Genomic DNA, 23,256 nt, shown 5'->3' with positions numbered 1-23,256 from the left:
GGCTCCTCAACATATACGTTTAACAGGAACAGTGACAAAGCCAGCTTTGACAGCACCAGATCAATTGAATTTGCCAATGCTTGTTTTATTAGGTTTGTTATGTTTGCTTTTTTTCTATTTTGTTTGTGAGTGTAAAGCAGGGTGTTTTTAGCCAAGTTTAGGGTGCAGATGTGAGCTCAGGATTATTATACATGTGTGGACTTTTGATTTCCCCTTAGTTTGTATTTTGGGGTTTGTAGTGCGTTTTTAATCTTCAAACGTTGAGATGTGTTTTTGCAGTTATGATAATGAAAGCATTATCATGCTCTTTCTTTTCCAAGTTTAGGGTTGCCTTTCATCATCATTATTATATTATGAGTGCTCTAGTTACTTTCATGATTTTTTCAGTTCTGTTCGCACACATACAATTGTGGTTGTGTGTTTGTTCTTTTTGTTGCAGATACGTTGATTACGTATTGTGAGCAATGTATTTGGAAATACAATATGTATGGGCTATTAAAGGGTGGTGACTTTTGGCTTGTAATCATTTCAGTAACATGGACTGTATACTATTTAATGTTGTGTATCAATTCTCATATATTTGTCTGGTTTTCCTCCTAGACACACTGCTGGATACAAAATGGGCTTCCTCTGAACTGGCTTGGACAGCGCACCCAGAAACAGGGGTATGTTTATTCAGTTTATTGTTAATTTTTGTTCTCTCTAAATCTTATCTCAATCTGTCTGCATTGTCTTTAGAGCTCAGTGATTCTGATTGGAAGGCGTCAGCCACTGTTTAATGAATGTAATAAATTGGTGAATGGTGAGCTGAGAAACTACTGATTCGGATGTGGCTTGTGTGTTTGATTATAGTGAGTGGTTAGGTTGAAGGTGAGAATGTGGTATGTGGGTTGAATTTATTTGATGCTTCAGATTGTTTACGTGTGGTGGGCAGATTGTTTGTTTGTCGCTGAGGGGTGTGATTTGTTAGATCAGTGGAATTATTATTTCTATTAATCAGTTGGATGCATAAGATTATCTTTTTCGTCAATATTCGAAACCTGCTGTTCCAGTAGTTATCACAAGTAAATTGACCTCTTGAATGATTCAAAAAGCGCATTGAATGCTTTAGTTGAATTACTGGTGGAATTGGTTGGTGGGAACGATGTGAAACGGCGGGTCGGGTGTGATGTCGGATAGTGGACCCAACAAAATATGATGCGTATCTTCTCAGTTGCAAGTTGTCTCTTACGGGTTGTCCAACTCGATTGATCCTTTTTCTTAGTTTCTGGGTTGGTCTAAGTTATTTGAAAGCTTGAGAATTGACAAGATCTTTTTTAAAGTGATAGTGAAGAATGTTCTTGATGAAAATGAAGTGAGGAAATGTAGAATCCAGACCCTGGACATCTAAATACGCCGCAATGTGATAAATTCTGGAAGTTCTCAAAGTAAATGCCACATTTTCCAATAATAGTTGGACCTGACCCTTGGTGCATTGTATCATTTGTGAATCAGTGGTCGGAGACTACATACTTATTAATACTTGTGAGGTCTTTTACTGGTGTGGGCATTTTCCATCCAAGATCATTTAAACACCCTAACTTTTGCATCTTTCTTCTTCTTGCAGTGGGAAGAAGTCAGCGGCTATGATGAAGCCATGAACCCCATTAGAACTTACCAGGTGTGCAACGTCCGCGATCTCAATCAAAATAACTGGCTTCGGACAGATTTTATTGATCGACGGGAATCCCAGCGGGTCTATGTGGAGATGAAGTTCACGGTGAGAGACTGCAACAGCATCCCCAACATCCCTGGCTCCTGCAAGGAAACTTTTAACCTCTTCTACTACGAATCGGATTCAGACTCCGCTTCCGAGAACAGTCCGTTCTGGATGGAAAATCCCTACGTGAAGGTGGATACCATTGCCCCGGATGAGAGCTTCTCGAAACTCGAGTCTGGTCGGGTCAACACCAAGGTTCGCAGTTTTGGGCCGCTGTCTAAAAATGGGTTCTATCTGGCCTTCCAGGATCTTGGCGCGTGCATATCCCTCATTTCTGTCCGTGCTTTCTACAAAAAGTGCTCAGACACCATAGCCGGCTTTGCCGTATTTCCTGAGACCTTGACGGGAGCTGAAGCTACATCGCTGGTCATCGCTCCCGGTACCTGTATTCCTAATGCCGTGGAGGTATCTGTGCCCTTGAAGCTTTATTGCAATGGGGATGGCGAGTGGATGGTGCCCGTTGGCGCATGCACGTGTGCTGCTGGATATGAGCCTGCCATGAAGGATACTCAATGCCAAGGTAAGAGCTTAACTCGTAATACTAGAGACGCGTGGCAGCAGTGAGGTTTTGCCCTAGTGCAGAACCCTTTGTAGGCTGTGGTTCATAGTGCTGTATGTCTACTGTAGCAGTCATGACAATGCTGTAGGTTTTCCAAGTGTCTCCTGGTAGAACTATACGTGGAAGAAAACACAAACGAACGGGGAGGGTCAATTTATCCATGACATTGATGGAGATGAGTCTTAGCTTCTGTTTTACCTGCTACACTAGAGAAGATGAAGCTTGAATGCTGATGAGGCCTGGCCACTCCATAACCTAGAACACTGGTAGAGATTAGCAAAGGCTTTGATCTAGAACATTCGTAGAGATGAGGGCTGGCTTCCCCTGTACCTAGAACACTGGTAGAGATGAGGATAACTTCCTCTTTAGCCAGCATACTGGTAGAGATCAGGGCTAGATTTCTCTTGACCTAGAACATTGTTGGATATTAGCAGGGGCTTTTACCTAGAACAGTGGTGGAGAGAAGGGCTGGATTTCTCTTTACCTAGAACATTGTTGGATATTAGCAGAGGCTTGTACTTAGAACAGTAGTGGAGAACAAGGGCTGGGTTTTTCTTTACCTAGAACATTGTTGGATATTAGCAGGGGCTTTTACCTAGAACACTGGATGATATGAGGGCTGGATTTCTCTTTACCTAGAGCATTATTGGATATTAGCAGGGGCTTTTACCTAGAACACTGGATGATATGAGGGCTGGATTTCTCTTTACCTAGAGCATTGTTGGATATTAGCAGGGGCTTTTACCTAGAACATTGGATGATATGAGGGCTGGTTTTCTCTTTGCCTAGAACATTGTTGGATATTAGCAGGGGCTTTTACCTAGAACACTGGATGATATGAGGGCTGGATTTCTCTTTGCCTAGAACATTGTTGGATATTCGCAGAGGCTTGTACTTAGAACAGAGGTGGAGATGAGGGCTGGATTTCTCTTTACCTAGAACACTGGATGATATGAGAGCTGGCTTCCCCTTTGCTTAGGTTGGGAGGTTGCTCCTCTGCACACTTGGGCCCAGAGCTGTAGAATGCCCCCTACCTGAGTCTGAGGAGCTGTACCTCTTTGACTGTTTTTTTGGAGGAACCTGCAGACCTAGATGTTTAAGCACTGATGGCCTTGTCTGCCTTCCCTCTACCTAGTGCTGGGAAACCCTTTTTGGGTAGCTGAGCGTTTTACAAGATGCTATTATAATAATAGTAATAATATTATAACACTGGTGGAGATGGGGGCTGGCTTCCCCTTTATCTAGACAACTGGTAGAGAGGAGTTCTGGCTTCCCCTTACCTAGAACACTTGTAGAGACATGGCCTGGCTTCCCAGTTATCTAGAACGTTGGTACAGATGCCGCTGGCTTCCTTTTTTCCCATTACACAGCAGAAACAACTGCTTTCTTCACCTTCACACTGATGGTGACGAGTACTGGCTCCATTTTGCCCCATACAAAGATGGAGGCTGAGGGCTGGCCTTCACCCTTGCACTGTTAGTCAAAAATTGGTTTCTCCACTGCATTTCACTCTGTTGGAGACGTGGGCTGCATTCCTTTCTACCCATTACCCTGATAAACAGCACTGCTGGGTGCAAGGTCCTCTTATCTCCGCAACCACGTGGAAAAGAGTTGGTTTTTCCCACATTTACCTAAAACCGTAGCAGAGGTGTGATTTTGGTGGGTAAACTTTGCAGAAGTAGAAATTCGGGTTATGTACAACATTAGAGATGAGAGTTGACCTTTGTTACAGCCACTGTTGGAGTAGAAGCGAGGGTCGAGGCTCACCTGATTGCAGTGGTGGTGTTTTTTTTTTTGTTTTTTGTTTTTTTTGAGACCCAGTATGTGCTGAGAATCCTTGTCTGCATTGATAGGAGTTTTTCAAATTGTACAGAAGTGAAGTATAGATTTGCATTCTACTCCCGGCTTGGCATAGTTCACTGGTTCTTACTCACTTGAGAAGCTCAGCTTGGCCTGGAGTAAGTCCTTAGTAAGAGTTCAGTCTTCAGCGGGCCTTGTGTTTGGTATTTAGAACTGGACCAGTCATGTAATCGAATGAAGATTTAACTAGAAAAAGTTGCAAGCATACTACAGTGTCCAGAATGGCAGATCGGGAATATGGAACACCTTTTTATAGAGCTTTGAGCTTTAAATATTCTATTTATCCCCTTTTTTTCTTTAATTGTTGTGTATTCTTCCCTTGTTTGACAGACAAAATGTAAATTAAATTTAAATCTAAAAAATCTGTCTAGACCATTGGTGTCCGGTGTAGGTTTAGCACAGGGTTCTCCAAAGTCGGTGATGGAGGGCCAGATCATGCCAGATTTTTAAGATGCCAGATTTTAGCATATACCCATTTAGATAAATGTAGTTACCTTAAAGATCTAGCATGGATCCAGGACTGACTTTAGAGAACCCTTGTCTAGAGTGATTAATTCCATGCCAGACTTTCAGGAAGACTATTATGCAAAAAGGTTTATTCCTAAATGTATTGTATGTAATTGCATATACGTGGCTACCATGATGGTTTGATTGGATGTGGCATTCCGGCCCCCATGGTGGATTCCCCTACAAAGGCCAAGAGGTGGAGGGTGGAGGAGTTGGGGACATCAGAACAAAGATGAAATAACACCGTTGTGTTCCCACTCCATTTTCTCCCAGTATCTGCGTTATAGCCGCTGATCGTAGCATGGACGGCTCTAGGCTCATGGTGGCCCTGGGCAGGGAGCGTAGGTGAGGGCCCCGGAAGAGGGGGTCGGGCAGGGCGTAGCCCCCCGGAGCTCAGGAATCAGGAGGAACGCAGGCGCGGAGGCCAGTGAAGAGGGGGGTACCGGGGTCAGGGTGTTTGGAAGTGGAACAGAGATGGAGGCCGCGAAATCCCTGCCAGGGGCAGCCACACAAATATGTTTCCATCCTCAGAGGATTATTATATTAAGGATATATATTGGCGTGGAGGCCCCTGGGGTTTGGTGGCCCTGTGCAGGTGCACAGCTTGCACATGCCTAAGGCCACCCCTGATTGTAGGATGCAGGCACTGCAAGGGGTCTCATCTTGTGATGAGTTTAGTTTGTTCGGGCTCAGACGTATTTTGTGAATGCCATGTCAGATCATGAGCTGAGCTTGTCTTGGAAAAGTTGTGGGGGAGGGGTGTTAGAGACCTCTATAAAGTGTGAATTGAAAGAGATAAAAATATAGGGTTTTTGGGGTGCAAAGCTTCTGAATCACGTGACACTGTGGGCTTCTGTTGAATCAGACACCCTTTTTTTCCCTCCAAACTTTGGGGTCTAATCACCATCCAACCACTAGGTGGCAGGAGCGTGCAAAGCATGTGCATGTATACTTGACATGAAATTTCAAAACTAGGGTTACAGGTAAAAAAGTGTCATTCTTGTGGGACAGAAGAATGCGTAGGAGAGAGAGTGAAATCACTGGCCTGAGTTCAGCAGTCAGTCTGTGAAATTCAAGCCCATCAGACTGTCTGCAGGAATGTAGCGTGCAGCTGCTCACAGGCCCGGAGCAAGGTGCATTCCCCGGGCCCTGCTGACGGACCCACCGGGCTTTGTTTCACTGCTCTGAACTACAAGCTCGCGATTAGTCGCCCATTCATCAGCTGACAGGTATTGTCTGATGTCTGAGTTAAAAGCGGCATATGAATTTAGCCTGCAGCTGACCTTTGACCCCCAACCATCCTAAATCATCTTTCATATCTCGAGGCACCAGTGGTGGGAGTGGATAAGTAGAGGTAACTTAAAAAAAATCATATTGCTCCTTGCCACAGTTTTCAACTCTCAACTCTTCAAGAAAAATGTAGCGCTTCGACGCTAAATTATTTGCCGTATTACAGGCGGAAGTCTGCTGAATAGCTAGCAGAAGCACTAGCAGCACACACTGCATCAGTAAAGAGCCGGAAAGCCACACATTGCATGCCCCTGGCCAGGCCAGGTAGCCCGGCCGAGCAGGGATGCGCAAGAGAACAGAGTGGAAAGCAGTGGAAGCCGTGAGCAAGCAGTGACGTAGAGGTGGGCCGTCCCAAAGTGAGATTAGAGGGGGCATTATGCCACAGGACCATGCACCTACTTCAAAATCTATTTATTGATTGATAAAGAAAGCCTGCCATTTTGTATTTATAATAATGATATAGCTAACACAGAGCTGCCGTTAGACGGCGCCAGACACTGCAAAAAAAAAAAAAAAAACCCAGAACCCCTGTTCTGTTTCCCTGGGGAACATTTATGTATACTTTGAATCCGGTGTTCATGCTACCTGGCATAAACGGAAAAAATGGGTCCCTGCAAGCTTATTCTGATCGGGTCCCTGCATGCGTTTTTTGTAAAAAAAAAAAAAAAATGTGTGTGTGTATATGTGTGTATATATATATGTATATATATGTGTGTATGTATGTATATATATATATATATATATATATATATATATATATATATATATATATATATATATATGTATTTATAAAAATATTTTATTATTAAAAAAACTAGGCCGAACAAAAACGTCTGACACGCCCGAAGTGCAAGCTGGAAATAGCAAGAAAGTAACTTAAATAAAGGCAGAGCACAGAGCCAGGACACCACGGAGTGTGGCATTGCAGCTGATGGCCAACAGCGCTGAATGTAAAGACACCCAGCAGCACAGCCATAGGGTTGCTGATTGCCGTGCTGTTGTATGGGAGCAAACTTTCCCCCAATAGCAAAATATTTTATGAACAAAAATCCTGTAAAATGTCAACGTTCAAAAACGACTGCATGTCAGCCGTGCTTGCAACCATAGGCATGCAGAGAGTAGTCTGCCACACCAACTTTACACTGCACTAGATTCATATAAACACTTGACTCTGATCAGGATCTATAGAATGTTTGGCAATTGAAGCAAATTGGGTCCAGGATCTTTGTTTGAGGACCGGCGGTCCACACGCGCTCAAGACGCCTCAAAAACCTTTCTCTAGTGCCTACTGCCTTTAACAATATTGACTGCCCACCCGTTGAGTCACTTCCTTTTCGGCGGTGATGGGGCAACCATGATTGAGTAGGGCAGTGTCTGCTTGGCGTGGAAGGTATAGGTTCGTGGAATCACCAATTGACAACTTTTTTTTTTCTCTTGATTTCACTAGCCTACTTTATTGTCACTCTAGCTAGCAATTCATGTTTGTCTCCAACAACTATCGTTACTGGAAAATTTCCAACATTGTAACTGCTTGAAAACCTCATCTTGCCCTCTGGGTCTATTGATTCAAAATGGCGTCCAGTTCACCATCATGGCTCCGACAAAATGGCCTCCAGTCACTTTCCCGACAGGATCTGGAGCCGTGGAGCTATGTTACCTGTGTGACCTGTACCTCAGACAAGAAGCCTTGCTGCTCCTCATACAGACAACACCCTACTATTTATTCCAAGCCCTACATTCCTCAGTGATTTAGACTGCTGTCAGAAATTGTGCTTTGCTAATCACAAAATTACGTAATTAACAAGTCACACCTGGTGTGGCTCACCATGGTGTATTCAACCATTTGGAATGTTCCAATGTCAGGAGGGGAGTGAGTCTGCGGGAACACAAAGACGTGAGCAGATAATACCACTTCCACTGGTGAAAAATTTCCACCGGATAGCGTTGGAATATCCTATCTTGCTCTAAAGGAAATCGTCCATATATAAAAATTTCCCCCAAAAAATTCTGCTCCAGGATTCCAATAATCCAACCAACACTACCATTCCCTGGCACCACAAGTTTACCATGGCATGGCTTTTCCATTTTTTATGGGGGAAAACTGCTTTTTCGTGCTTGATTTCTGAGCCGACCCTAAAACCGTAACCTACCACACCACCACCACCAAGCTGTTGGAAGAATCGTTATATCCTGAAGGGTTACCTCAGGTGCCTCAAATTGCATTGTATGGACACTAAAGTGCCTAGAAATGCAGGCCCGGTGTGCTATTGATATGAAAACGCTCACTTTGTTGCTAGCCTGGTTTGTCTCGTGACACCGGTTCAAGTGGTCACCATGAGATCGAAACCCACTGCATTGTTTCTCCCGTGCTACGAACTCAGGCAGTCCCTGCCTGAATTGTAGCATTCCAGTGGGATTATACATATCTTGAAACCAAATGTGGGCTATTTTTAAATAAACTATTTTGGGGGCGGTATTCACTTCTCTTCCTCGTCAGCTCAGTAAGCAAAGCGAACTCCTGGTGTGCCGCGAGGCGTGCATGATGTAAAAATTAATAAGGAAGAGCTTGTCTATCCCTGTTCGTGGTCAAATGCGCCTTTGGCCTGTGCATTAATATGATGCACGCGTCACCTGAAGTGCCATTCCCGCAGAGCGCTCTGGTGTCCGTAAGTGCTTTGAGGACCTCTATTTGGGCTATGTGTCCTTGTCAATTCCCTGAACAAAAAATGTGAGTACCAAAATCCAATTTTTTTAGATAACGTTTTTTGTAATTTTTTCTCTTTCCATACAAATATATGTTTGGATTGGGATTCATGAGGTAGTTTGCACCTGTGATGCCTACAACCCCCCCCCCCCCACCACCACCCCCACCACCACTCTGAAAAACAAAAAAAAATGGTATGTTCTCTCTGGAGCAGTCCTTTCATGATGCTATTAAAGAGCAGTGACTAGGGGATGTAAAGTTTAGAAAGAATACCGGCAGTACAGCCGTGTGATCACTATCAAAATTAGAGGAACATAATTGGAAGTCCCGCCGTGAGGCTCAGAAAATGTTAGGGTGACACAAATGCCTAGTGATGATGTGGGTGAGTCCTGGCCATCCCAGAGAGGGCATGACCTTGATGATGGACCTGTGCTGGGGGTTGGGGGTGTCAGATGGCCTCTCCCATCTGCTCTGGATTTTTACCCTCTGATGTCCACCCTACACCCGCTGGGTCACAATTTACTGCCGAGTCCCGTTTCTTGGAGGTATGGGGTGCCGAGATGTAGGTGGCAGTGTTGTGCATTAGGTTGCACGTGATTGGTCAGGGAGGTGCCCAGTACTTTAATTGGGGCCCCAGAGCAGAGGCTGTAAGCATTGCTGTAATGTTGTGCAGCATTTAAGGGTTATTCACTTTCTAGTGTTTTAAGGGTTCACTATAAAGTATTTTCGTATTCAATAGTAGTTGGGGAGGGCACTTCCATTTTGGGGTGGTTGGTGGTAAAGGGACTTAATGTTGTACATATTTGGTGCTTCTGCTATGCTATACTTTTAAGCATTGCTGTGTAATGGTTGATTGGTGCTTTAAATTGGGGTGCACTGTGCATTACAGCACATTGATAAGTGCAGTAAGTTTGTTTTAAAGCTGAATTGGCACTTTATAAAGGATCCAAGCCGAGTCACCAGCCCCACTGGTCCTGACTCTTAAGCTGCTGTGCAGGGTGGGCGTCGCCCTCCACCGTGGCCTCAGCCCGCCTGAATGTCTGGGCCAGCACACGCAGCATTTGCCTAATGGCTTTTCCAGGGGCCTGATTTCTGCTTATTCCTCTCAGAGATGGGGGTCAATGCAAGTTTTATGGACTAGTAAAAATGCTGTGGCTGGCGGAGAGGTCTAACAGTGTATCATGTTCTTTCTCTCCACCCTCTCTCTTCCTCCCCATCTTTTTTCACTCTGCCTGCCTCCCCCCTCTTGTCTTTACATTCATACTTCCTTAAACAACCCCTGCAAAATGTGCCTTTCTTCACATATTTTTCTCTCCCTAATTATTCTCACTTACACAATTTACCCTATCCCCTTTGGTTTCTCTTCCTGTATTTTGTCTTTCGTTCTCTTTATCTCTATTCCTTTTTGTTTCTGTGCGCTTTTCTCCTTCATGTTTTTCCATCCCTTCTCTTTCCCACTCGTGTGCTTTCGGTCTCCTTCCATCTGTCTTTGACTCACAGCCTGTGGTCCAGGGAACTTCAAGTCCAGGCAGGGTGAAGGCCTGTGCACCCCTTGCCCACCCAACAGCAGGACGAGCTCGGGGGCTGCGACCATCTGCACTTGTCGCAATGGCTACTTTCGAGCCGACACAGACTCCGCCGACAGCGCCTGCACCAGTAAGTGCCTTTTCACTGCACTGCTCTGTTCTTTCTGGCCTCTGGTTCAAGGCGGATAGGTGATGGTTGTGACTGCTCGCAGTTTCCTGTTCTAACTCTCTTTACGTGTGTGCAACAGGTTTGGGTGGTTTTTGCTGTTGGCTGAAGAGAGGTCAAGTTTCCTCCCGCTGTATGTTCTCGCTTTCTTTGGGTTTCTGGAAGTCTGATCATTTTTTTACCTTTTTTTATTGAGCCTTAATGGTGTTGACTGTTCAGTCCCTGAGTGTATAAGGCCGCTTGTCAGCATTTGGCTCTTCTTTCTGTCACGAGACGTGTGTTGGCTTTTACTTTGGTTGTTGTCTATTCTGTCTTTGCTTGTTGAATTGTAAGTTGGGTTCGCTCATCTTTTCTTGCTGTCAAGGCATTTAAAGTTGCTGTATTTGTGGAGTTTTGGTTGATTTTCTTTTCATGGGTTTGCATGCAAAGCTGTGGTTTGAGTTTGCTTGCTCTTAGCTGGGTTTTGGGGTAACCCTTTCTAGGTCATTTGGAGTCTGTGACCACGTTGGATCCGTACTTGCTTTTGATGTTTAAATTGTCTGTGTGATTTGGTGGAGTTCCTGTGGCTTGCTCAGTATCAGAACTCTAACCTTTTCCGCGAGTGCAGCTGTTTTAGGCTTGTTTTCTTCACTATACTGGTCTTGTTCTTCGAGTGGTGTTGCTGTTGTTGTTGCTCCTGTTGTTGTTGCTCCTGTTGTTGTTGCTGCTCCTGTTGTTGTTGCTGCTCCTGTTGTTGTTGCTGCTCCTGTTGTTGTTGCTGCTCCTGTTGTTGTTGCTGCTGTTGCTGCTGCTGCTGCTGCTGCTGCTGCTGCTGCTACTGTTGCTGCTGTTGCTGCTGTTGCTGCTGCTGCTGTTGCTGCTCCGGTTGTTGTTGCTGTTGTTGTTGCTGCTGTTGTTGTTGCTGCTCCGGTTGTTGTTGCTGCTCCTGTTGTTGTTGCTGCTCCTGTTGTTGTTGCTGCTCCTGTTGTTGTTGCTGCTCCGGTTGTTGTTGCTGCTCCGGTTGTTGTTGCTGCTGTTGCTGCTGCTGCTGCTGCTGTTGCTGCTGCTGCTGCTGTTGCTGCTGCTGCTGCTGTTGCTGCTACTGTTGCTGCTGTTGCTGCTACTGTTGCTGCTGTTGCTGCTCCGGTTGTTGCTGCTGCTGCTGCTGCTGCTGCTGTTGTTGCTGCTGTTGTTGCTGTTGCTGTTGCTGTTGCTGTTGCTGTTGCGGTGTGTCTGTGTGTGTTTTAAATTATTTTTCTGGTCTATTGGTGCATCATCTGATGCTCTCCCCTCGCTTTTTTTGTAGTACTCAAAAGCTTTTCTCTCTCCCTCACGATACAGGTGTCCCTTCCTCACCCCGGAATGTGATTTCCAATGTAAATGAGACATCGCTGGTTCTGGAATGGAGTCCGCCAAGGGACTCCGGTGGACGAGACGACCTGCTATACAACATCATCTGTAAAAAGTGCATCTTGGAGCGCCGGACCTGCTCGCGCTGTGACGACAACGTGGAGTTCGTTCCCCGCCAGCTGGGTCTGACCGAAAAGCATGTCTACATCAGCAACCTGCTAGCTCACACGCAATACACCTTCGAGATCCAAGCCGTCAATGGAGTGTCCAACAAGAGTCCTTACTCGCCGCAGTTTGCCTCCGTCAATATTACCACCAACCAGGCTGGTAAGCATCAGGAGGGATTCTTAGGAGTGTCTGTTGAGAGCGGTGTTGCAGATGATTTTCATAAACCTATACATCTAGAAATGTAAACGTTCTTCCTGTCCACCTGAACCAGTGCCGGATTTACTTATATGCAAAAGGCATCCGGAGGGCAGGCTAAGCACGACCGTGCAAATGGGCACTCGTTTCTGCACATGTTCTCAAGGTTCCTACGCCTCCCACCATGAGTTGAGTCCTTGCCAAGTCAAAGAGAACAGGAAGTGGAAATGTTGATTCTCTAGTCCGTGCCACTGTTGCTCAGGATTGGCAGCTTCCTGGGTACCGCCTCCTCTGTAGACCTTAGCACAGATTTGCCAAATCTTGCTTTTACGATTGGGTTTAGGATTTATAGGTACAACCTAGAGTTGCATTAAGGTGTTGATGAAGGGCCAGGTAGAAGAGGGGCGGTGCTGCTGGGCTCCCCACTTCCCCAGTCTAATATATGCCTTGGGGTACTGGAATGCTGAGAAGTTAGTCAGTGTTGCTCCCTGAGTTATGCATGGAGACATGAAAGTCACCGCGGTTGGTGGTGGTAGGCCTGCTGAAGTTCCATGCTTTATTTTCTCTGATCGGTTTCAGGGTGATGATGAAGTGATGGGCAGTGGGGCCATTTGGGGTAGCATTGCTGGTGGGCAAAAGGCTGTTTGCCTTCGGGATCCCTCTCTGTCAGACCCCTGTTTGTTCTTCTGCCTCTATTGTTCCTGGTTGGTATTTAATCCGCCTCATCTCTTTCCTGAGAATAGTTGACCTGGGGGATGGAGGCAAGAGACCCCGTTAATCTCTCTGGACGTGCAACCAGCACAGATGGCTTCCTCCTCCCTTCAGACGTCACTCCCTTTAGGGTCACCGTCTCACAATGCTTTTACTGCAGCCTCATTGTCCCCTCTTTATGCACCTTTTGAGCCTCTCATCCCACTTTCCAACTCCCTCTTCAGTCTCTCCTTTAGGCAGTCTTATTTTATGTTATGTTTTTGCCCCCACCTCTCCTTGTCGAGCTCTTTTATTGCCCCTCTACTCCTTACACTGGGGCTTTTGAATACCAAGAGCTTCTTCTGGCACCAGCTGTGTCCACCTCTGGTCCTGAGGCTGGAGGATTTTCAGGATCAGGCAGATTTTCAAGGTCACCCCTGCAAGAATGACTTCTATTTAGCATTGTATGTAAATATTGCATAGGGATGTTCTGAAAATGTGTGGATCCATCCTGGCCCTGTGCTGAACACCCATATCTTGTGCACTAACCCATCCTGGACACCCCCGTCTCGTGCACTAACCTGTGCTGGGCACCCTTCCCTGCCTTGTGCATGGTCAATCTCCTTGTGTCCCATCCGGCTTGTGTGTCTTACTTCACTTGCTTGTCGCACCCACCATTTTCAAACCTTCTTTATCACTTCTTCCAGAGTTATCCTCAAAACCCCACTGCTGTTCTCTCACCTTTCTTGTCTGTTACTACAATGTCATTGCATTTGCAGACTACAACTAACCTATCCATTCACCCTTCAGTGCCTGAATGGCCCCCATCTTGTCCCTTGCTTCACACCCCTGTGAACTCTAGCTGCTCCCCCCCTAATGCCGGTCCAGGGCTTCTTACCGATAAGCACCGCCCCCTCCCCCACAGTATCGTATCCACGGTTGTCCTGTCAGTGCCGTTGCACCCCCTCCTAACCTCTCCCTGCCCCTTTCCTTAACCGCCCCCTCCCAGCATCTAGGCTTGCCTGCTTCCCCTCCATCTCGCCCTCTCACCCATGACCTCTCCCTCGTGCAGCGGCAGCCGGAAGTAGTTTCCTCTGAAAGGCGCTGGTCCAAGGAGAGGTATTTTAGCTGCAGGCTCGATCGTGTGATTTGTCTTCTGATTGTTGGTTAATGGGGCAGAGATTACATCTCATTGAGGGCAGGGCAGAAAGGAGGCCTGGCCGTGACCGAGGAGGCGGTATCGCGTGCTTCCTGTGTGCCCTGCTAGTGGCCCTCCCTGTGTGGTCGGTTAATACCCCCTTGCATGCTCAGGTTGTCGTGCTGGGGGACCCCACCCCCCACGAATGTCCCTCTCTCTTGCGCGCAAGGTGTCCCTATAGCATCCTCCCTGTGTCCCCAGCTCTTGCCCCCCTTGCATCCTCCCTGTGTGGTCTGTTAATACCCCCTGCATCCTTTCAGTATCGTGCTGGAGACCCCCCTCCCAATAATTGCCCCTCACTTGCGTCCAAGGAGTCCTGCTGCCCCCTCTTGCATGCTCACTGTGTGCGCCACTCTTCGCCAGCTTCTGCACGCTCCCTTTATGCACTGCTATTATTATTATTATTATGCACTGCTATTATTTATTATTATTTATTCACTACATCCTCCCTATGTCTCGGTTAATGCCCCTATCATGGATTGTGATTGGCCCGCTGTTGCCCATTGCTTGCATGGGTTGTGTCTTCTCTTTTTACTGCTCTACTGGATGCTACCTGGGAGTCCTGCCTTCACCCACTCTTGCCCGCTTCACGTTTGCCCACTGCTCCTTGCTATTGTCCCCTTTTGTACACGTTCTGTGGGTCCTGGTATTGCTTCTCTTGTGCATGTTCGCTGTGTGCCCTGCTACTTGCCCGCGCTGCCTTTTTTTCACCGTACGATGTCCTTCAGGGCTGCTTTCTTGGTTTCTCCTTCGTTGTCTCGCTCTCTCGCCTACATTGCTGGCCAGGGATGCTCATGACCTCCATGCCTCTAGTCCTTTGTCGCGTGACTTCATATGAATACGAACAGTGGATAAGCCTGGTCTCTTAAGCGCGTGCATGCTTCAGAAGGTCTGTAGTCTTACCTGTGTGCCTGCTACTGAAGGACTGTCCCCTCACCTGCTTTCACCTACATGGTGCTACAAGCCTTTTCGAAGACACCAGACCTGCTCTCACCTGTATGTGGGTTCCCCTCTCTGCCAGTTCTTTCCCCTGTATTGCATGCTACTGGCAGACTTCTTCCTCCGCGCCCTGGCCATGACTGCTTTCACATCTACGCTGTGTCCTACGTCTACTGTCCAGCCTGCTCCTACTACAACATGCACGCCTCCCATCGGCCCATCTCTTGTGTGCACACGTGCCGTATTGCAGCCTCCCCTCTCACCGAAGTGCGATCCATCAATGCACAATGCTCAGTTTCTGCTATCTCTCAACGTGCCTTTCAAAGTTTGGTTCTAAACTCATCTTTATTTCTGTTTTCAGCACCTTCTGCAGTTCCCACAATGCACCTGCATGGCAGCACAGCCAACAGCATGACGCTATCCTGGGCGCCACCAGAGCAAACCAACGGATTCATCCTGGACTACGAGATCAAGTACTTCCCCAAGGTATCAACGAGCAGAGGATTGAGTCAGGAGGGAACAGTAAATGATCTAGAAGTGAATGAAGAGTGGAGTCCATTGGGTACCACAAGCATGAGATGACTTCCTTTTATAGCCTCCCTTCTGTGTTTAGACTGCCTGTTTTTCCTCTGTTCCCACAGCCACATATTTTTCTCTCCACCCCTGCTGCCAGTTTTACTCCTCTTTGGCCACCAAAGAGCTAAGAATTTAACCACCGAAACAAAATAATCAAACTCTGAAAGTGTTATCTAGGAATTCCAAGGTTTCCATAGACTTTTCTGTATATAAAATGCCTTGCTAATATGACTTCCCTCCACATCTGATGTGTATGATTTATATTTCTCATGGAGCTCTGGGTTAAGTGGGCTTTGGAAAAGTGGTTGTGGAAGGCCTGTCATACCACACTCTAGTGCTTACACCAGTCTCTCTCTCTCTCTCTCTGGGTAAAGCAGGGTCCAAGTGAGGGGGTCGCCACCGTGACGAGCCAGAATAACCGAGTACGCCTGGATGGCCTGAAGGCGGAGACCGTGTACATGGTGCAGGTGCGTGCGCGGACTGTGGCGGGATATGGCTCCTACAGCCTCCCTATGGAGTTCCAGACCGCCACACAAGATGGTAGGTGTTACTCGTTACGTTGCTACAGTGTCGCGTCCTTTGCCTCAAGCACCCATTGTCCACTCTTGGCTTCCATATTGCAGTCAGTCCTGATTTTTTTGCTATTTTGACACTCTTCTGCCATATGCTGTCAGAGGTATTTCTTTCACCTGCTCTGCTCTTCAAGTGACACCCACATTCCAAGCTCTCCCAACACATGCAATGCTCATCTTCCTTTGTTTATGTCTCCACATCCTGCTCTGAAGCATGCTCTAATGCACCAAAACTACCCTAAGATATGCTTGTGCCCCACATCAGCCCTCCCTCACCATCAGTCTTCCCCAGCTAATTTACATGAATCCTCGCCCGCTCGCTCCCCCCTACCAAATGAGGTTGCTGCATATACCTTGTTTCTTTTCATACACCCTGTTCACCAACTCACTGTTTAACAATTTGTTGATGGTACCACTTGTTGCTCTACACCCAACACTACTACTTTTGCACCCTCCATACCACTCATTGGCACAAATTGCATGGATCTTCTTGCACACACCTTGGATAATCCTTCACAAGCACATCTCACTCACCTCCTACTTTCCTCAACACTTTATTCCATTATATGATGAATTTCCCTTTGCACTTCCCTTCACTCCTAATTTTCCTTCTGGTCTGCCTTGCCCAATACACCTCACTTCTTTCATATCTCTCTGCCACAATCTTTGGACTCTGTTTACCTCTCCCCCCCTCATCTCCCATGCATTCTCTTCACTGCTGCCCCTTTCCATCCTTTTTACTACTCTTTACCTCTCCATCTCCTGTAGCCCTACTCCGTTGGTCCATCACGCGCCTCCCATTTTTCTTTTTCTTCAATCCAGAAGGCGAGAAGAGCAGCCTGCAGGAGCAGCTGCCGCTGGTGGTGGGATCGGCCACTGCTGGCCTCGTCTTTGTCATCGTAGTGGTGGTGATCACCATTGTGTGCTTCAGGTAGGTGGACTGATGCGATGAAGGGCCCAGCTGGGTGTGGGGGCAGGGCACAGGAAAGCCAAGTGAACAGCGGGCTGAGGGATGGCGACAGGGAAGCTGGGCAGTATGGGGCAGTGAGGGTAGGGCTGAGGGATGCCTGCAGAGCAGTGCCTAATTTGTGAAAAAAATAAGTGCCAGTTTCCTCGTCAGGAGACCGCCACAGCTTGCACCACCCATTGCCGCTGCCAAGGACAGCTCTGACTACTAAGCATCACACTTCTACAGGTGTGACATCATAGACTGTTCGAGGCCCCTAAAGCTATAAGAATGGAATGAGCGGCTGGTATTAGTAGTTTTTAATGAAAATTGAATTAATGAACAACTGTTGTTCACCTCATCTTTTAATTGCACAAACAGCTCCACTATGAGGTAGATGTCATAAATGCCGGGTTTGACTATTAGGTGCTGGTGCCTAGCACTGGAAACCACTAGCTGAAATTAAGCACTGCTGCAGAGTATCCACATGCTACAGAGCAGGGATTCAACATTTGCCAGTAGTGACCTGTAGGGCAATAGGCTAGCAGTGTTTGGGCATCCTAAGAGGAGCAGGTTGTCTTAAAGAGGGTAGAGACTGAAAGGGCTCAGGCAGTAATGTTCTTGATCATATGTACACTTGAGAGTGGCGTGGGAATCAGTAGGAGCAACTAGACTGCTCACGTAGCAGCGTGTTCTGTACAAGTTGTCCAACACTCTGCTTAAGAGTTTGGGGTTGCGAGTGATGGGCACTGTACGCGTTAGTGGTCTGTGAAGCTGAACATGCTTACTGATCAGTGCTAGGTTTGCCAATGCTTGCTGGACAATGAATGCATGGGGCTCTTACAATGTGGGGGAATTGTTGAGAAGAGCAATGCTGGGGGAGAGGCTGTTCTCTGGAGAATGGAGGCTTGTGGTGTTTTGATGGAGTGTATTAATTGAGGCTTATTTGTAATAAATGTCCATGTATCTAATCCCTGATGTTTCATCTATTGCAGAAAACAGAGGAATGGCTCGGAGTCGGAGTACACTGAGAAACTGCAACAATACAGTAAGTGACAAGTTCTTATAAATGGGAAGGAACCTTGGGGGGCTCCGGATACAAGCGTGGACTATGATTGGAAAACTTTTGAATGAAAGAGTGGCCTCCAATGTATGCCCTCATTCATAGCATGCCTGGTAGGAGTGGTTGAAAGTCATAAGGCTGCACGTAAACATCACTCCCAAACGGGGCATTCATGGCTGAAGTTTCTTTTAGAAGTCTGAGCTGAAGACCAATAGGCTAGGGAGGTAGCCGCTTAATTGTGGCCCATCCGGGGTATTTGTCATATAGAGAAGCTCTTGGCACCCACCAAACGCTTGGAATTTGAGCCCAAGTTATGGTGGACCTTACGGTTGCGTAAATCTTTAGTGGGTGTAGCTTTAAAGAACCTTTGGATTCAAGATTGCAACCTTTCTATGTTTCTTGCACTGGGTAACTTCACTGTGAGTGAGCATTATGCCCTTTTACAAGGAGCACAATCACACCCAAGTTCCCTTGAATGCTAGGGATTACAAAGGCAATTTATGCCTTTTGAGGCCTAAAAATATTTTTGATTTAAACCATTTTTTTGATTGCCTGTGTCGCGGCAGAATCCCCAGCAATAACGTTTTTTCAAAAACTATAACAAAACAAAGAATGATCAAGCCGAAAGCCCTGGCTGCCTAATGGCAAGAGCTAGCCGCCTCACCTATGCAAAGATGTGGATGGGCCTTGGGGTGTCATAATCTTGGAATTAGTTTAGATGTGCAGTTGCTTAGTTCATTCTCTTAAATGAGGGTGCTCTCCTACAAAGAGGTGCTAATTTACGGACCCATTTTATCTTTTCAGTCCCTCCTGGGATGAAGGTTTACATCGACCCCTTCACTTACGAGGACCCCAATGAGGCTGTGCGCGAGTTCGCCAAAGAGATCGATATTTCCTACGTGAAGATAGAGGAGGTGATTGGAGCAGGTCAGTTTTGTGGGCATTTGGATTGTATTTCTAATTAAATTGCTTTGTCCCTGATTACTCTGTCCTCTTTGCTTCCCCCTTCTTTACTCTACTTGACGTGATTCCCTCCTCACATCTTCTTGATTAATTGTATTAAATTCAAACCATTGCCGAATGGATTCAGTCTTTACATTTGGATTCGTTTTGGAATGGGTCATCCCCGCGCCAGTGTGCAGGGAATTCTGTACATCAGTTTGATCTATAGCATCTGTTTGAGCTCCTATCACCTTCCTCCCCATCAGTTCAATCTCTCACTTCACTACCCATCAGACTCCTGCTCTATGTATCTTCATCACCGCTGTATCTTCAGTCTGTCTACATCTTTCTTCATTTCTCTCCCTAACATGTCAATCCTAAATGTAAAAGAGCTATATCAACTAAGCAGCCCTGGAGAAGGACTGAGCACTAAGTCAGGAAGTATATGTGCCTACTTTCTTCGTCTTGGTAAATTAGAATTCTTTGTTACCTGAATTCAAACCCTCCTATGTAGAGATGCACGCGGCTTCCCAATATATCTCACTGATGACGCAATATACGGAACAACTTGGAATAATTCCTCTGGATCTTAGGTGGTGTTCACTAAAATCCATGGGAAACCGAGGCAGGATAGTCTTGGCTGAAGCATTAATTTGGGCTCACTGCAGTGTGAGTGGGTCCTGGGTGTTATAGGATCACAACGCTTGTCGTACGATTTTCACCCGGGTGCTGCATAGGCCTCACTTTACTGTAGCCAGTTATTGGGCAGAGCATGCTTTTCTTTTCCCTTCTCTCATTTCCTTCTTTTGTCTTACCCACCCCTAAATCTCCAGCCTTACCCTAGACTGGGGTTTAATCTTTCAGCTCTTACCTTCTCGACAGGCGAGTTCGGAGAGGTTTGCCGTGGACGACTGAAGGTTCCAGGGCGCCGAGAGATGTTTGTGGCCATAAAGACCCTGAAGGCTGGCTACACGGAACGGCAGCGCAGAGACTTCCTCAGCGAAGCTAGCATCATGGGTCAGTTCGACCACCCCAACATCATCCACCTTGAGGGCGTGGTGACGAAAAGCCGGCCAGTGATGATTGTCACCGAGTTCATGGAGAACGGAGCGCTGGACTCCTTTCTGCGGGTGAGTGCCAGAGCGCCAGTTGCGGATACATGGCTTGCAGGACTGTGGAACTGAATATCATGGCAACGCCGGCTGGGGTAGGACTTAAAGGAGTGTAAGCCATGTTACAGTCAAGGCATTCCTTGCAGAAACAAGTCCTGAATACTGTTATTAAATACAAATCGAGATCATGCCGCAACACCAGTTGCAGAAACTGTACCTGATGGCTGTTGTAGCACAAGCTGTAGTGATGGAGCAAAGGGAAGTAAGGTAGGTATAGTGGTGGGACCAGACAAGATAAATCCTGTGATATTCAAGGTGTTTAAAGAGTTGCTGGCACCTGCCCAAAAGCATGAGCTTAGCGCTAGAGACAGCAAAGGACATGGAGCGCTGAGGAAAGGTGTTGTAGTCCCGCATCACTCAAGTGGGGAGCCAGAAGGAAGCGGGCATCTGCTGGCCAGATCTTCAACATCTAGATTTCTTTTAAGTGGGTGGTGGGGCTCACATAGCATTGTTTCCAAGGTAAAGTTCATACTGAACACTTCTAATTAAGATCTTCTGTGCAGTACTCTTCCCACAAAGCGTGCCTGCCACCCTCACTTCCCAGATGGAGCTCTGTATTCTCCTTCCTCACCGCCTTATGATTCTCTAGCTCGTTTCTTCTTTCAATTCACCCACATGTTCCGTTGCCCCATTTTTCCAATTCTCCTGTTCATCCGCACAGAGTGACTTGTGCCTCTCGCTCCCCCTCTGACAGTCTCCATGACATGTGCCTCTTTCCTTTGCCTCTCCGGCCTCCCTGATCATTTGTTTCCTCTTTCATTGTCTCTCAAAGCTCACTTCTCCTCTTTGCATTGCAGTTGAATGATGGGCAGTTCACGGTCATCCAGCTTGTTGGGATGCTGCGTGGAATTGCGGCTGGGATGAAGTACCTTGCGGAGATGAACTATGTCCACCGAGACCTAGCAGCTCGCAACATCTTGGTGAACAGTAACCTGGTCTGCAAAGTGTCTGACTTTGGCCTCTCGCGCTTCCTAGAAGACGATCCTGTCGACCCCACCTATACAAGCTCGCTGGTAAGCATCAATGCATAGTGTTTAGCTCTCCATCATTTCATAGTGGTCAGCCCTCCATCTCATGCTCATTTCAACACCAGAAGCAAAGCTGCATTATATGAATTGTGGGTGAGGGAAGGGTGTAGGGGAAGGGGTTACATATCTGTGGAATTTGTGCTGTCCTAGTTTCTCATTTTGGGGTATGCATGTGTAATAATACCCTCATAATGGGTATAAAGACTGATCAGAATGTCTCTTCTCATCCTAAATCTCTTGGGTACTTGTGGTATATGTTAACAGTGCAGCTGTGCCTCTGGGTTGTATATTGTGTGTTACAAAGGTCTTTGGGTAGAAACTGTGCCACAGAGCCATTATGTGGATTGGACCAAGATATACTGTGTGACAGTCATGCAGTGACAGTCAGTAAGATGAGGAACTGCTTACTAATGTAAATTCTGCACACGTCCAGTGCTCATCTTCAGGAGGAGGTGTTGGTGGAAGGGACTCTCGTAGTGCAAAGAACACAAACCTTTTGGTGACCTTTCTATACCTACCCATCATTATTATACTTATCTGAATGGTGTGTGGGTTACACCCTTGTGCGGGGCACCATTGGGTAAGGAGGGCTCGTGTTCTGCTTCTGCACTGGCTAGTAGTTCCTTTCTCATCCTGAATGTCTTGGGTACTTGTGGTCCAACCCTAAAGGACAGGTAGAGCTCACTGGCTCATTTCTGGGGATGTTATAGTTCAGAATGTCTTGAGGGGTCATTATACTCTGTATCTTTTAAAAGTTTGTGCAGCCTTGGGGGCCATTTCACTCTCCATATTAGTGGATGTGGTTGGCTTGCCATTCATTTGCTATCTATGTTGTCAATCATTTTATGTGGAGGTGGGCAGTAGATTAATTTGCGGCCTCTGATCTGATCGATAAACTCCCAAAGTGCTGCTTCACACAGGGTGGAAAAATCCCGATCCGGTGGACTGCGCCAGAAGCTATTGCGTATCGGAAATTCACATCCGCCAGTGACGTCTGGAGCTATGGCATCGTCATGTGGGAGGTTATGTCCTATGGAGAGCGACCGTACTGGGACATGTCCAACCAGGATGTGAGTCTGAGCACTTATCTTGTTTAACGTTTACTCTGGGAAGAGGATGGGGATCCATGTTTTTGTTTACTTGTGCTTATCATTTTCCTATTTCGATCTCACCGTTAGGTGATCAATGCAGTTGAGCAAGACTACCGCCTTCCCCCACCCATGGACTGCCCGAGCTCCCTGCACCAGCTCATGTTGGACTGTTGGGTGCGAGATCGAAATCTGCGACCTAAGTTTGCTCAAATTGTGAACACGCTGGACAAGCTCATTCGGAATGCAGCAAGCCTGAAGATTGTCTCCAACGTCCAGTCTGGGTAAGCGCACTCTTTGAGAGCACCCCAACCTTCACCTCAGTGTCTCCTTCAATGTCCATTCCACTTACCACCTTAGTAGGGACCCCCTTTCAATGTGAACATCTTTCACTTCTGCTACTCTTGCATGGTGCTCTTCCATATCCAAACAAGTATGGTCCTCTTTAATTTCTTGCTCTTTCCCGGTCCAGAGGGGCTCCTTTTTAATGCTACCTTTCTTCTCCTCTGTCCTATTACTCTTCTCCAGAGTCGACCAGGGTTACTCAGCCCTGGTCCTCCACAGCAGTGTCCACTTCGACATTCAGGATCCTATGTCCTACAGTAGAACGAATCTTTCCTTCCAAAAAGGCCCCTTGCCTATTAGGTTTCTCTCACATTTTCTCCAGTTGTCCTGTAGGATCAAAGCCAATTAACTGAATCCACTCACAATTGCCCTCTTCAAAGTCTGTATCCCTTCCCTCTGACCTGCTCTGAGTCCTATTCAATGTTCTAAACAGGTTATCCCTTACTCCCTCGGCCAGGGACAGCCCAAGCATCCAGCCATAAGGTTGTCACTCCATTGTCCAGCTTCATTTTGCACCTCACAGCCTCCTCTCCACTGTCCTGAATTCTTCTTCACTTTCCTGGCAGTCCTCATTTGCCCAAACTCCTTTCTTTTCTCCCACAGAAGCATCTGTATTCTGCCATTATTTTCCCTG

General features: G+C 46.8%; 1 protein-coding gene across 2 annotated transcripts in view; it reads left to right on the top strand.

The window, feature by feature from the left end:
• The first annotated feature begins 603 nt into the window (after window positions 1–603).
• LOC144792261 (ephrin type-B receptor 3) overlaps window positions 604–23,256 on the top strand; it is a 30,112-nt gene continuing 7,459 nt past the window's right edge. For both annotated transcript variants that reach the window (XM_078667184.1, XM_078667183.1), the window contains exons 1-13: window positions 604–665; window positions 1,607–2,279; window positions 10,180–10,335; window positions 11,692–12,027; window positions 15,252–15,376; window positions 15,841–16,006; window positions 16,861–16,969; window positions 17,980–18,032; window positions 18,852–18,974; window positions 19,872–20,119; window positions 20,959–21,174; window positions 22,110–22,259; window positions 22,368–22,561. In XM_078667184.1, coding sequence (XP_078523310.1) covers window positions 1,637–2,279; window positions 10,180–10,335; window positions 11,692–12,027; window positions 15,252–15,376; window positions 15,841–16,006; window positions 16,861–16,969; window positions 17,980–18,032; window positions 18,852–18,974; window positions 19,872–20,119; window positions 20,959–21,174; window positions 22,110–22,259; window positions 22,368–22,561 — 2,519 coding nt within the window. In that variant the 5' untranslated portion in view covers window positions 604–665; window positions 1,607–1,636. The remainder of the gene's footprint in view (window positions 666–1,606; window positions 2,280–10,179; window positions 10,336–11,691; window positions 12,028–15,251; window positions 15,377–15,840; window positions 16,007–16,860; window positions 16,970–17,979; window positions 18,033–18,851; window positions 18,975–19,871; window positions 20,120–20,958; window positions 21,175–22,109; window positions 22,260–22,367; window positions 22,562–23,256) is intronic.

Source organism: Lissotriton helveticus, chromosome 11, assembly GCF_964261635.1.
Source record: "Lissotriton helveticus chromosome 11, aLisHel1.1, whole genome shotgun sequence".
NCBI classification, from domain to species: domain Eukaryota; kingdom Metazoa; phylum Chordata; class Amphibia; order Caudata; family Salamandridae; genus Lissotriton; species Lissotriton helveticus.
The sequence above is the reverse complement of the archived record's forward strand: the minus strand, read 5'-3'. Positions and strand labels throughout refer to the sequence as shown.